This window comes from Pleuronectes platessa, chromosome 23 (assembly GCF_947347685.1).
Source record: "Pleuronectes platessa chromosome 23, fPlePla1.1, whole genome shotgun sequence".
Classification (NCBI taxonomy): domain Eukaryota; kingdom Metazoa; phylum Chordata; class Actinopteri; order Pleuronectiformes; family Pleuronectidae; genus Pleuronectes; species Pleuronectes platessa.
The window spans coordinates 3,812,233-3,826,638 of record NC_070648.1 but is presented as its reverse complement, the minus strand read 5'-3'; the positions used below and the strand labels follow the sequence as shown (position 1 = coordinate 3,826,638).

At 49.9% G+C, this 14,406-nt stretch overlaps 1 protein-coding gene across 1 annotated transcript in view; it reads left to right on the top strand.

Moving 5' to 3' along the window:
- The window catches only part of svep1 (sushi, von Willebrand factor type A, EGF and pentraxin domain containing 1), a 75,281-nt gene that overhangs the window by 52,085 nt on the left and 8,790 nt on the right, over positions 1–14,406 (top strand). The window contains exons 11-38 of the mRNA XM_053415782.1: positions 1,045–1,176; positions 1,314–1,505; positions 1,599–1,720; positions 1,810–1,915; positions 2,000–2,206; positions 2,304–2,537; positions 2,611–2,772; positions 2,856–3,017; positions 3,408–3,569; positions 3,988–4,076; positions 4,194–4,290; positions 4,822–4,935; positions 5,830–5,943; positions 6,048–6,249; positions 6,336–6,493; positions 6,680–6,878; positions 6,992–7,167; positions 7,286–7,410; positions 7,619–7,748; positions 7,873–8,043; positions 8,406–8,579; positions 8,674–8,793; positions 8,907–9,083; positions 9,903–9,987; positions 10,112–10,303; positions 10,517–10,684; positions 10,792–11,458; positions 11,619–14,341. Coding sequence (XP_053271757.1) covers positions 1,045–1,176; positions 1,314–1,505; positions 1,599–1,720; positions 1,810–1,915; positions 2,000–2,206; positions 2,304–2,537; positions 2,611–2,772; positions 2,856–3,017; positions 3,408–3,569; positions 3,988–4,076; positions 4,194–4,290; positions 4,822–4,935; positions 5,830–5,943; positions 6,048–6,249; positions 6,336–6,493; positions 6,680–6,878; positions 6,992–7,167; positions 7,286–7,410; positions 7,619–7,748; positions 7,873–8,043; positions 8,406–8,579; positions 8,674–8,793; positions 8,907–9,083; positions 9,903–9,987; positions 10,112–10,303; positions 10,517–10,684; positions 10,792–11,458; positions 11,619–14,341 — 7,360 coding nt within the window. The remainder of the gene's footprint in view (positions 1–1,044; positions 1,177–1,313; positions 1,506–1,598; positions 1,721–1,809; positions 1,916–1,999; positions 2,207–2,303; positions 2,538–2,610; positions 2,773–2,855; positions 3,018–3,407; positions 3,570–3,987; positions 4,077–4,193; positions 4,291–4,821; positions 4,936–5,829; positions 5,944–6,047; positions 6,250–6,335; positions 6,494–6,679; positions 6,879–6,991; positions 7,168–7,285; positions 7,411–7,618; positions 7,749–7,872; positions 8,044–8,405; positions 8,580–8,673; positions 8,794–8,906; positions 9,084–9,902; positions 9,988–10,111; positions 10,304–10,516; positions 10,685–10,791; positions 11,459–11,618; positions 14,342–14,406) is intronic.

Here is a 14,406-nt window from a genome sequence, read left to right as displayed (position 1 = left end):
AGACACACACTCACACACACACACATGCACGGTAATGACAGGCTGCTGCAGCTGCTTCGGGCCACACGACGTCAACACCGCGCTCCTCCGACGTCAGTGTTTTGTTTTTCCAAGCCCACACCCTGATGCCAGAGCTATATATAGTCACGAACTCGGCAGACACACACATAAACACACGTTCAAACACACACACGGGGCTATATATAAAGGGAGACACCAGACTCCGGCGGACCAGACGTGTGTCAGCCCTGTTGGAATGACCCGACTTCACTGTTAATGGAAGAGAAAAGGTCAACCACTTACTTTTCCCACCTTCTCCTCTTACTTTTTAAATCCCGTCTGTGTGTCACACTTAGTGCAGATGTTTTCACTGCTTCTTGGTCATAACCTGTGTGTGAGGATGCAGGGGAAAGACCAAAGTATGACACACACACACACACACACATATACCCACAGACACACACTCATAGCCCTCTCATCACCGCTGCCTCTCCCAAAGCCCGATCCTTCACTCTCTGCTCGTGCAAACCAACCAGACCGGAGTCATTTTCCTCCCCAGTCCTCAGAGGTGGATTGTTCTGCTGCCATGTGAAGCCCAGACGCACTGTGCACATGTTATAATATCAGAGTTCAACATATCTGCTGTGGTTTCTTACAAAAAGTGACTCATTTAGTCCTGGAAACTGGAGTCAGGCCAAGACTGCCCCCTGTAGGTTCACCAGAGTAACAGTAACAGCTTTTACTCTAGAAGAGATTATTCATTTCTTAATTTGGAGAAATTATGTTCTTCTAAAGGCAAATTATGAGTGAAAATCAACTATTCAATCATCTTTAAGGTTAAAAATATATAAAATGAAAACCTCTGGAAACTCTTGCAAGTTTCTCTCAATGGACAGAAAGACGACTGTGACTGAACAAGATGCTAATTTGTTTCTAGCCAAAGATTTTTAATTAAATATTTAATTTAGTGTTTAGTGAAATATTACTATGATGTTTGTTAGTTTTCCATTTATAACTCGTACACTTCTGTATCGTCTCTCTCAGGCGGCCGCCTCACGCTGACCAGTAGCCACACTCCAGGTTCCCAGTTCCCAGTGGGAGAGACTCTGGTGCAGTACACCGCCACCGACGCTGCAGGAAACAGCCGCGACTGCAACCTCACCATCACTGTTCAAGGTGAAAGACCGACAGATGCATCACAGCTGTTTTCAAATCCCGTGCACAGAATAATCTCTGTCCCGAGTTGGAAAAGTGAATTGCAGTATTTGTGCTTCCCTGTGACCAGCTAATGAAATGTTTGTATTTTTGTTCAGGGACAACCTGTGAGCAGCCGTATGTCCCCGTGAACGGAGAGTTTGTTTGCACTGAGGAAGACGAGGGTGTGAACTGTACCCTTCACTGTAAAGATGGATACAGCCTCACTAAGGAGGCCGTGCACAGTTACCTCTGTGCGTACAACGGCGTGTGGGAACCTCCGTACTCTCCTGAGAGGCCCGACTGCTCAGGTACGTACAGGGGACGGGGGTTTGGACTCGTTAACCCATGAGCATCTTGGAATGAAGCAGCGTGATGTATAAAACCCTTTTCCTCCTTCTCAGTGAACCGTATCGCAAACAACGGGTTCAAGCCCTTCGAGATGCTGTTTAAAGCCTCGAGCTGTGAAGACGTGGCCCTGGTCAAGTCCTTTACTGGGGAGCTCAACACCAAACTGGGTGGCATGGTGAGAACCTTAACATATCAACAAATGCATCTTCCTCATGGGAATCAACTCTCAAGCGTGTTGCCTCTATTGGTTCGTCTTCCCCACAGCTCCCCAACATTTGCAGCAGCGCTGAGGTCACCTGCAAGCTGGAGGTGATGTCACAGGGTCACTGTCTGGAGTACAACTACGACTACGAGAACGGGTTTTCTATCAGTGAGATCTGCACGAAAACAAACATCTTCTCCTTCTCTTCTGTCGTTTCTATTCGACTCATTGTTTCTCTCCCTGTCTGATCAGCACCAGGCGGATGGTCAAACAGCTGGAGTCCTCAAGGCTCCCAGGACTACGCCTACTTTGAGTCGGGCTTTGCCACGAGCTCTCGGCAGCTCCCCAACCGGCAGCGAGACGCCGGCGCCGCGAGACCACATCAACGCACCAAGAGACACAGGAAAATCACCGGCCCCACCAGAGACCAGAAGATCCAGATCTTTTTCAACATCACAGGTAAATAAAGAACGTGAGAATGCATGTTTCATACATTTTCGTACAATCATCACCAGTTGTTAGTTATCAGTTCTTTAAACTTTGTCCGTTCTCCCAGCAAGCATCCCTCTGCCCCTGTCGAGGAACGACTCAGTAGAGGTGGCCAATCAGAAGAGGCTCCTGAGGACCCTGGAGCAGCTGACCAATAGGCTGAGGCGAACCCTGGCCAAGCAGCCGCTGTCCAGTTTCCACGTGTCCTCGGAGATGATCGTGGCCGATCCCAAATCGCTGGAGAGCAGGAGGGCGTCTCTGTTCTGCAGGCCGGGCTCGGTGCTCAAAGGCCGAATGTGTGGTGAGTAAACCCATTAATCAACCTAATTAATTAACGTTTCCCAGTGAGTTACTAATTGTTAGTGCTCTTGCAGTGCAATGTCCGGTGGGGACGTACTTCTCTCTGGAGTATAACGAGTGTGAGAGCTGCTGGCTGGGCTCCTTCCAGGACCAGGAGGGTCAGCTGGAGTGTAAGTCCTGTCCTGAAGGAACCTCCACAGCCTACCTCCACTCCCGCAGTGTGGCCGAGTGCAAAGGTAAGATGCACAGACATCTTACTGTCCTGGCTAGTACTCCGTGTTTTGATTCTTCATCATGATGTTGTGATTTGCCTTCGCAGGGCAGTGTAAACCTGGAAGTCATTCCCTGAACGGGCTGGAGATCTGCGAGTCCTGCCCGCTGGGACACTTCCAGTCGGGCTTCGGCGCCAGGGAGTGTCTGGTCTGTCCCGACGAGACGTCCACCGTCACCAGAGGAGCAGTGGACGACACAGAGTGTGGAGGTGATGCAGTCTGACAGTTTACAGGACACTCCCATAGCGTCCTATCACTGTGATTGCTTAGTTTGACCTTGAATCCCCGTCATCGTTAATAAAAATGCTAAAGAATATAAAACTCCAGCCCTCGAGCAAAAATGTGTCATGAGGTATTTGGTTTCATTGTATCAGAAACTCCTTTTAGGAAATTTCATGTAAGGTTGGATGATGCATCTGGAAACAGTCATTTTTGATTCCTCGGTTTTTAAGTCAAAACACAAAAATAACCCCTGACTTTTAGAATTGTGAACTTGGAGCCACTCAGTGTTGGATTTCCCCCGTTTTTTCCATTTTTGCATGATTCTGGACTTTGACCTGCTCCACCACACTCATATTTATATTTCTTTTTCCCCACAGTCCCCTGTTCGGCAGGTCACTTCTCCCGCACCGGTCTGGTCCCCTGTTACCCTTGTCCCCGGGATTACTACCAGCCTGAACACGGCCGCTCCTACTGCCTCTCCTGCCCCTTCTACGGAACCACCACTATCACCGGGGCCACCACCATCCAGCACTGCTCCAGTGAGTCGAGATAAACGCATTTCCCTCGTTGAACCAACACAAAAATATGCGCACGCTGCATAATCTGTCCCCTGCCGCCATCGCTCAACATGTGCGGCGTCTGATCTGTGTTGTGACAGCTCAATCCAACTGGAAAAGGGATTACTGCACTGGGATTGAGGGGGGAAAGGAAATAATGTGAGCAGAATGGAAATGAGTAACGCTGCATGCCTGAAGTGTGGGAATGATCAGCGGTCGGGACTCGGCGCTGCCAGGTTGAAATGAGAAAACAGGCTTTTGTTCAGCTGGAGCTCCACCGTCTGCCAGTCTGGTAGCAAAGGGGGGGGGAAAGATCCTCGCTGCGCTTTTTTCCGACTTTCCTTTTTTCTTTTCCGTCTTTGCTTATATCGTCTGTGTTTTCTGTGGGTGTCATTGTCAGGCTTCGGGTCCAGCTTTCTCCCGAAGGAGGAGAGTGTGACTGCAGCTCCTGAGGTGGAGGCCAGTGAAGACTACCAGGCAAGCAGTCAGGTCAGTGATTATCTTGTCTTACTTAATTTATTGTGATATAAACCCCATTCTAGTGTTATCTTATAATTCATTTTAAAAGCTGAGTGTCATGTTGTTCTATTATGTGATTAACTTTAGGTTTTCCACGAGTGCTTCCTGAATCCCTGTCAGAATAAAGGAACTTGTGAGGAGGTCGGAGCGGGATACGTCTGCACCTGCATGCCCGGGTTCACAGGTAACCCCCCCCCACCCCCCCCCACCCCACCCACACACACTCAGACTTCTACATCGTCAGGTTACTGAGGTTTATGACCACTTTTTGTTTCTGCTATCTCGTTTTTTTGACTCGTGTTGAATGTTAATAAATACGTTCCACTTATTTTTCTCTGTTTCCATGAAGAAAGGAAAATAAATCGAAACCCACTGAGGTTGAATGACCTGTTTAAAGCATCAGTGTGAAGCCGCTTCCCTCATACATCCACCATGTGGTCTGTGATTAGTGTCAGCTGGTAGACGTGAAACAGATCAAACTGATTCATCACCAAGAATTTTATTACGTGCGGATTTCCAGGGTTTTTAATATAAAGAAAATACAATTCTCAAAACAGACACGTGAGGCACTTTCCTTCCATTTTTTTTTCTGACAGTGTTTTCCCTGGTCATCAGCTTCCTGTCATTACGAGTGTCGGGATGCTGAGACCCAATCTTTCTCCCGGCTGTGTTATGTGACAAGCTCCTGACGCAGCCTCTGATATTCGTCCCTCAGGTGCCAAGTGTGAGATCGATGTAGACGAGTGCGACTCGGCCCCGTGCCAGAATGGAGGCCTGTGCAAGGACGGCATGGAGGACTTCCAGTGTCAGTGCAAAGCAGGATTTTTAGGTATGGATGCAGTTGGAGAATTTAATGCATAGTTGTAGAGGACAAAGAAAAAGGGTGTACAGTGCATTAAAGTACTTGGAGGGTTTGGGGAAGTGATCAGAAAACACTTAGAGTAATAACTGCCCATAATTAAAGCCTGAAGGTCACATTAACGAATCGTGGGACAGGTTGGCCTGAGTGGAATCCACCTGTTGTGTGTTTATTCCTTGGCCGTGTTTTAAAGGATCCTTCGACCAGGCCCGGTCTAGACGCGCCCCTGTGACGCAGTCGGCCTTCAAATAATCATTTTTTTCAATTTGATGAGCAAAGGAGAAGACCTGTGACATTTTATGGTTTGAAATTGTTTCATGTTTCCATAAATTCCATGAAATGTCGGCGGTTTGATCCCTGGCTCCTCCAGTCCGCTTTTCCAAAGTGTCCTTGGGCAAGATACTGAGCCCAAATTGCCCCTGACAGCTCTGCAGACAGTGTGTGAACGGAGTGGGACAGAAAGACCGCAGCATGCAGCAGTGCTTTATGAATATATGTGTGTGTGTTAGTCTGTGTGTGCGTGTGTGTGTGTGTGTGTTTGGGCCATTGTGGCTTGTAAGTGCTCTGAGTGGTTGCTATATAAATAAAGTCCATCTACTGTAATAAAAACAGACTTTTCAACCAACGTCCAAAAACCTCAACACATGAAATCGAGATTAGAATTTGTTGAACGTGATGAAATTGTTTCCTAATACGATTTTAGGAGAAATATGTTGAGGTTGCAGTTTTTTGACACATACTGTACATACTTTTTTCTCGGTACACCACAGATATTTATAACATACGTGTTGTAGAAGTTAAATCTATGGAACCACATACAGTGTTCTAACTTCACGTGTCTCTGAACTTCCCCCCCCCCCCCAGGCCACCTGTGCGAGGCGGAGGTGAACGAGTGCATTTCCTCCCCGTGTCTGAATGAAGGCGTTTGTGTGGACGAGGTCAACAGGTTCACCTGCAGCTGTGCCGACGGCTTCACAGGTTTGATACCGAGACTATGTTACCTTTGTTAATCTAGATATCAGCCAGTCAGGACAACTTGATGACTCTATAATATCCTCCTGTCTGTCTCTTCTTTCCTGCAGGATCTCGCTGTGAGCTGGAAATAAACGAGTGTCTCTCCAACCCCTGTCTGAACGGAGGCGTGTGTGAGGACATGACCGGCGGTTACACCTGTAACTGCGCCGTCGGCTTCTCGGGGGACAGCTGTGAGGTGAACATCGACGAATGTTACAGCGCCCCCTGTCTAAATGGAGGCTCCTGCCTGGATGCCGTCAATAATTTCAGGTAATAAACATTCAGATGGAAAGTAGACAGCTTTGTTTTGTCGTTGTGAACCTGAATGTGGAGTTGTGCCGCCCCCCCTCTCCCAGGTGCCAGTGTGTGGAGGGCTACCGGGGCCGGCTGTGCGAGGTGGACGTGGACGAGTGCGATCCGAACCCCTGTGTGAACAGAGCCAGCTGCCTGGATGGTCTGGGCTCCTTCACCTGCCGCTGCCTCCCTGGGTTCAACGGAACCAGGTGTGAGACAGGTACTATAGGACAGATGGCACATCACCATGGAATCCTTAGAGGAGGAAGAGAGAAATAATGGGTTCAAAATTATCTTTTGTGTATTTTTCCTGTTTTTTGAAATTGTTGTATTGTGCTAAAAAAAAGCAAGTAAACTCTTTTTTCCTGCTGGTTGTTTATGATTCTTTTCTGCTCTGTCCCATTAGAGATGTCCTCTGCTTTCAACCTGGACTTTGAGGTGTCGGGTATCCACGGCTATGTGATGATGGACAGTGTGATGCCGGCGCTCACAGAGATCACCTGCACCTTCTGGATGAAGTCCTCAGACACCACCAATTATGGCACGCCGGTCTCCTACGCTGTGGAGGGCAGCGACAACGCGTTCCTACTCATAGACTACAATGGGTCAGTGGTGCACCGGGAGATAAATGGTTTTATTATACATTGGTGCATTGCCTTTCCTAGCCCCTCACCCTCTCAACCGTATTCCCCCTCCTCCCGTGGCCACCTCCCTACAGGTGGGTGCTGTATGTGAACGGTAAGGAGCGGATCACCGACTGTCCTGCGGTGAACACGGGTCACTGGTACCACATCGGTGTGTCCTGGAGGAGCTGGGACGGTGACTGGAGAGTCTACATCAACGGGAAGCCCTCAGATGGAGGAAAAGGCCTGTCAGTCGGCACCACTATCCCAGGTGTAGTGCTAACCTCGGCCTGGTTTCCTGCCCGGTGGTCATTTCATTCATATAGAAAAGAAAGTGTTAATTTTCCCAGCAAGCAGTGGTTAATCTCTGGGTTTTTCTTGTCTTGCAGCTGGTGGAGCACTGGTGTTGGGTCAGGACCAAGACCAGAGGGGTGAGGGCTTCAACCCCGTTGAATCCTTCGTGGGATCCATGAGTCAGCTCAACATCTGGGATCGTGTTCTGAGCCAACAGCAGGTGAACATAAAACATCCACTGATGTATTTATACCTTTAATACATGATTCGTGTGAGGGATTCGTCCAAATCCAACTCAGACACATGCAGAATTTATGAAATGATTTAAAGATAAAATAATCTATGTTTCTGTCAAATCCCAAGCAGGCTGTTTAAGATTCTGTACATATATTGGAAGTGAATTTGATTGAGTATGTTTTGCCTGACAGATCAAGGTTCTGGCCAGCACCTGTCCAGCTTCCCACGTGAGCCACAGAGGGAACGTGCTCGCCTGGCCTGACTTTCTGAACGGAGTGGTCGGCCGAGTCAAAGTTAACAGCAACAGTATTTTCTGTGCTGGTAAGAAATCTATACAGAATCCCACCTCCTACACTTGTCATGTGTCACTGACAATGACAGGTGGCGCTGTAATCCTGCTTTTAAAGTCCCACTGGCTCTGACTCCATCACACCTGTCCCTCCAGACTGCCCCAAACTGGAGAGTGCACTGCCCCACCTGCTCGCCTCCACTGTGGAGGTCAGCCCCGGGGCCCAGGTCCAGCTGTCCTGCAATCCCGGTTTCTACCTGGTGGGGGAGCCGGTGCTGCAGTGCCAGAACAAAGGAGAATGGAGCCACCCGCTGCCGAGCTGTGAACGTAAGACTCAGACAAGAAGTGCACTTGGATTTGCTCTGGAAATCACCTGTAATCTGATCTTTTGTTTGCCTGTTTATGATATGAAGTCCTATCATATTGATCTTTAAAAGGGGTTTTCAGACGAGTGAAAATGTAAATAAGCCTTTATGCTTATTATGTGTTCTTCCCTGACCCACACTTCAGCCTCCCACTAAGTTTTGTTGGAATCCATCCATTAGCTTTTGTGTAATCTTGTTTAAAAAGAACCAACAAACAGACAAAGGGGAAAAAAAGGTGGAGGTAACTGTTGTGTTGCAGGTGAAGGTAAAAAGCCTTGAGGAGTGAGACCCTGGATAACCTTCCTCCCTGTGTGTGTGTCACAGGTGTGTCCTGTGCAGCTCCTCATCCTCTGGAGAACGGCCTGCTCCAGGGGACAGACTTCCATAGTGGCAGCTCTGTGGTCTACCAGTGCAACGCTGGCTTTTACCTGCTGGGAGACGCCAACATGCACTGCAGCAACAGCGGCAAGTGGGGGGGGAATCCCCCGGCCTGTCTCGGTACGTCTTTCCCTTTATATTGTTTATGTATTTTATGAACTACGGAAAAGAAATGTCCTGACTGACAGATGTGTGCATGTGTCCCTGTGTTCAGATGTGGATGAGTGCGCCCTGGGATCTGACTGTGACAGTCACGCCAGCTGTCAGAACACAGACGGCTCCTATATCTGCACCTGCACCCGCCCATACAGCGGAGACGGCAAAAACTGCACAGGTAGGAGGACTCTGAAGCCTTTTAATGCACATCTAGGTTTTTAATGATGCCAATAACAGCAGTAAAATCGTGACAAATCGTTGTGTGTGGGTTGATGCATGTGTTCCCACCAGAGCCGGTGAAGTGTGAGAACCCTGACTCTCCGGAGTTTGGCCACAGAAGCGGCAGCAACTTCCTGATGGGCAGCGAGGTGGTGTTCGGCTGCGAGGACGGATACGAGCTGATCGGCTCGTCTCGACTCCGCTGCCTGGAGACAGGACACTGGGATGATCCTGTCCCTTACTGCAGAGGTGAGAGGTTCAGTGAACATGCCATTAGCTGTAGCGCTGTATTGCTTGAGTGTGAGGGGACACAAAAGCACTACACAAAGATATTGTGAGGCAGTGGTTTTACATTCAGTCGTCTTTCTGTCTTCCACTGCGCAGCGGCCTGAAAGCCCTGACCACTGCAGCGTCTCCATCTTGGCTCTAAGCCACATTCTCCATCATGGAGAAAGAGCAACTGACTCACTCAGCATCTGCAGACTGTGCCAATGAGCTCATGTTCAGAGAACACTGGTTTTAAACATCAGACTGAGAGTGAAATGTATGTGAAATGTATATAAAGAAACTGCATAATGTTTCTTTTTTAAATTGAAAAGATTAAAATTGTCATTTTACTGGTTTCCTGTGTGTTAGAGGAGGATTTAAGTCGTTAAATATTAATGTTGTGTGTTAGTGAGCTGACTAATGGCTCAACAGTGACACAGGAGACAAGAGGTTTTTCTGCAAAAGTGGTAAAACACAGTTCATCGTTGTTGTTGTTGTGAAGGCAGGGAACAGTGTTCAAAGTATGAGGGGGTGGGCGTGTGGCTGGAAGAGTCACTGGTGATAAACTGTTTGCTTTTACTGTAACTGATGATGATTCAGTGCAGGAGGATCCAGGAAGCCAGAGCAGGAAAAAAATACTCTCAGTAAGAAGCACTCAATCACCAATTTTAGAAAAGTGTACAAAGGTTCTTTACTCTGAAGATGAAGGAAGCTGCACTTTCATTCAGTCATTTAGTTTTTCAGTGGAATAATGAACGATATAAAACAGCATTTATTAATCCTCTTATTTGATGTTTATAGCTCTTTCCTGCCCGATGCCAAGTGTCCCAGATAACTCCATCATGACGGGCGACAACTTCACCTACGGAAGCAAGTTGACTTTCAGGTATCATTTGCATCCCCAACCACACAGTGACCACAGGAGAAAGAGCAACAAAACTATTCAAAATAAACTTATATAGTTTCTTCTTAACATCTGAGTCTAACTCCGTTCTCTTCTGCCTCTGTAGGTGTATGAGTGGCTTCCTGCCTCAGATCCAGTACGACTTTCAGTGTCTGGTCAGTCTGAGATGGAGCGGGACGCCACCTGTCTGTCACCCAGTGACCTGCGGGGGGCCTCCGACCGTGGGGAATGCTGACTCCAGGCTGGACACAAACACATACCTGTCCAAGGTGAAATACACCTGTGCTGAGGGCTACAGGTAAACAACCATGTATTATCATTGGACTGTTGAATCCAGTGAATTTATGATATCGTAAAAATATAATTGCCTCAACTAACATTCCAATTCATACAAACCATAAATCAAGATAACAAAGTAAATGCAGTGAGCCATTCTACACAATTTTCCATCTATAAACCTCTGTGACACTATAGTATTATAAAGTACTTTTATTTTCATGTTGGTGTGAAGGCCATTGGGCTCCATGGAAGTCGTCTGCGAGGCCTCAGGCGAGTGGAGCAGACCGCTCCCCCGCTGCGTGAACGTCCTGTGCAGTGAACCTCCGGCCCTGAAGGACGCTGAGACCGTAGGAGAGAACTATGAGCTGGGAAACAAGGTGCACTATGTCTGCAAAGAAGGGTAAATGTGGTTGAAGTCCCCTCAGTTACTACACTCGGCTGTTCTGTCAACAGGGATTGTATTGTCTGAATGCCAAGTTTGTTTATAATGGTCTCCTCCATCTCCAGCTACACTCTGATTGGCCCGGAGACCAGAGAATGTCTGCCAAGTGGCCAATGGAGTGACAGCTGTGCCCAGTGTGTCCCCCGCTCCTGTGGCCCCCCGCCTGCCATTGACCACGCAGAGCCCTACGAGAGCCACCAGCTGTTTGGAGACACCGCCAACTACTACTGCACCGACGGGTACATCGCCGGCAACAACTCTAAGATGGTGTGCAATGCTCAGGGCGTGTGGGCGCCCCCTGGTGGCATGGAGGCCCCGCGCTGCATCGCCAACTTCTGCCTCCGTCCGCCTGAACTACCCCATGCAATTCTTGATTCAGTCAACAAACCCAAATACACCAGCAACTCTGAAGTGAGCTATAAGTGTGAAGAGGGCTTCATGCTAAACACCACGGCCACGCTGAGATGTCTAATGGGAGGAGAGTGGCAGCCTTCGCCGTACGACATCGGCTGCGTGCCAGTGAGGTGCTCCAGGCCCGAGAGCATTGACCGGGGCTATGTGAGCGGGACCAACTACAGCTTTGGAGCCATGGTGGCGTACACCTGCTATCCAGGCTTCCTGATCCGAGGGGAGAAGAGGAGGACCTGCAAGGCCAATGGAGAATGGGAAGGAGCTCTCCCCACCTGTATACCTGTGTCCTGCTCTCCGCCTCCTCTTCTCAGGAATGGACAGGTCAGCTTATTTTAAAATGGCACGAATCCTATTAAAATGTCACAAGTTTGAAGAACTGTCCCACACTTAAAGAATGTATGCAGTATCGCACTGGAATGTGGTAAAAGTATACAAGTATGGCTTGTTTAAATGGTATATTCCTCTTTTTATCACCCCACAGGCAAAAGGTCGCTACACCTTCAACAGCAAGGTGTTATATGTCTGTAACGCAGGCTACAGACTGATTGGTCGTCAGGACAGAATTTGCCAAGCCAACCGCCAGTGGTCCAACACCGACCCTCCCAGCTGTGTTCTTCTGACCTGCGACTCTCCTCCCTCCGTCACACATGGACATTACCGGGGCTCTGAGTTCCAGGTGGGCCGCAAAGTAGAGTATGTTTGTGATCAGGGTTACGAGCTGGTGGGAGAGTCCATGTGGACCTGTCTGAAATATGGACGGTGGGATCAGACGAGGCGTCCACGCTGCTCGCCGGTGCAGTGTCCGGAGCCGCCGCTGGAGGAGAACCACCTGGTCCTGAAGGGCCTGGACTCCGAGTCTGGAACAGTGGAACTATCATGCGAGGATGGCTTCGTCCTCGAGGGCGCTCGCATCCTCCGCTGCACACCGTCCCAGGAGTGGAACGACACCTTCCCAGTTTGCAAGCAGGTGTTTTGCGGCCCACCTCCTGATGTGTCCTTTGGTGGCACCTCCTTGTCCTCTCCTCCGTTTACTTTCAGCTCAGCCGTGACCTACAAATGCATGGATGGTTTCACTTTAAAGAAAGAGAGCTCTGTGTCCTGTCTCGCCAGTGGGCGGTGGAGCAGTCCCTACCCGGAGTGCATCCCAGTTGAATGTCCTCAGCCTGTGGAGATTTCTAACGGTATAGTAGATGTCCAGGGTCTGATGTACCTCAGCAAAGCTCTGTACAGTTGTCGGACTGGATATAATCTGGTGGGTAACTCCACCGTCCTCTGCGGAGAAAAGGGACTTTGGATTGGAGGGGTTCCCTCTTGCCGCCCAATCGAATGCTCCATCCCAAAGCAGATCGCCAGTGGGAAAGTGGTTTACACAAAACTCCAGTTTGGTCACAGTGCAACTTACTCCTGCCGTCGTGGTTACCGCCTCCAGGGCTCAGAGACTCTGAAGTGCCTGGCCAGTGGGGACTGGGACTTCGAGCCCCCTGCATGTGTGCAGATATCTTGCACGCCACCTCAGCCCATTGAAAATGGTTTTGTCGAGGGCCAGGATCACAGTTTCGGTGTCACTATCTTCTACAGCTGCTTTCCTGGATTCCAGCTCATGGGCCAGGACCATCTGACCTGCGAGGAGCTCGGCTGGTCGAGTTCCGTCCCTGTCTGCATGCTGTCGGACTGTGGCCTGCCTCCTCACATTGACTTTGGCGAGTATGTGAGGGTGACAGAGCAGCGAACAAGTTCTTTTACAACTTCTAAAGACACTGGAGCCTCACCGGAGAACTTGAGCTTCCTTCACGGGTCATTGATTGAATACCAGTGTCACAAAGGTTACGACCTCTCGAGCCCCACCAGGTTGGTGTGTCAGGAGGATGGAGGTTGGAATGGGACAGCCCCGTTTTGTGTCCCAGCAGAGTGTCACACGCCGCCAAGGCCAGAGCACGGCTGGGTGAATGTGACTGATTCCTCCCTCGGCAGTATGGTCAAGTATTTCTGTGAGGAGGGATATGAACTTCAGGGGGAGCCTGTGAGGCAGTGTGTGTCAGATCGATTGTGGACACATGACGCCCCCGTTTGTCGACCGGTGTCCTGTGGCGACCCAGGGCCTATTGCCAGCGGCACCGCTCATGGAGGTGCTTTTGTGTATCCTGAGGCCCTGCACTATGAGTGTCACCCTGGGTTCATCCTCAAAGGAAGCAGCACAATCGTCTGCCGGGTCGATGGATCATGGAAAGGACAAAAGCCCGTCTGTGAGCCACTGTCTTGTGGTTTTCCTAAAGTCCCCAGTGATGTGACTTTTAAAGGCGAGGAGTACATGTATAATAATGAGATAGAACTAAGCTGTCAGCCCGGTTTCCTCTTGGAAGGGAAATCTGTCAGTGTCTGTCAGGCTGATGGCACCTGGAGCCACAAGTCCCTGACCTGCGTACCCGCCCGCTGTGGGAAACCAGCACCGATTCCCAATGGACGTGTGCTGGGATCAGAGTTTGGCTTCAACAGCAAGGTGCAGTATCAATGTGACGAGGGACACACACTCAACGGAGACTCCACACGTGTTTGTCAGTCAGACGGACTTTGGGACACACCGGCCCCTCGCTGTGACCTCATCAGCTGTGATCCGCCCGAGGACATCAGCCACGGCTTCCTGAACGGCTCCAGCTTCAACTACGACGATGTGGTGGAGTACGTCTGCTTCGATGGCTATGAGGTGGTCGGGGACCCCATCCTGCGATGCTCTGCTCAAGGCCTCTGGGTGGGCGCTGTGCCCCAGTGCCGACCCTGCGTCTGTGCCCCCCCGGTGGTGAAATACGGCGTGGTTCTCGGGCGTGACCGCTCCTGCGGGGACCGGGTGCATTTCCAGTGCGACGAAGGCTACAAGCTTCTGGGTCCCCCGCAGGCTGTGTGTGAGAAGGGAGGGGTGTGGAGTCCCGGGGTTCCTCTGTGTGGCCGAGGAAGGTGCAGTGTCGCTCCGCCAACAGTTCCCAATGCTGTCCTGCAGGGCGGCAGTGCCACCTTCCCAGACACGGTTATATACAGGTGTCGGCCCGGGTACCAGATGAAGGGATACCCACACCTCTCCTGCGGGAGAGACGGCCGGTGGGGGGAGCCCAGGATCAGCTGTGAGCCTGTGAGCTGTGGAAAACCTCCGGCTATAGCCCACGCTCAGACGGAGGGAGTCACCTTCACTTTCCCAAACCAAATCACTTACAGGTAAACCAGAAAAGCTGTAGTTCAATCACATTACCTATGAACTTAGCTCCAGGTTGTTTTTTTAA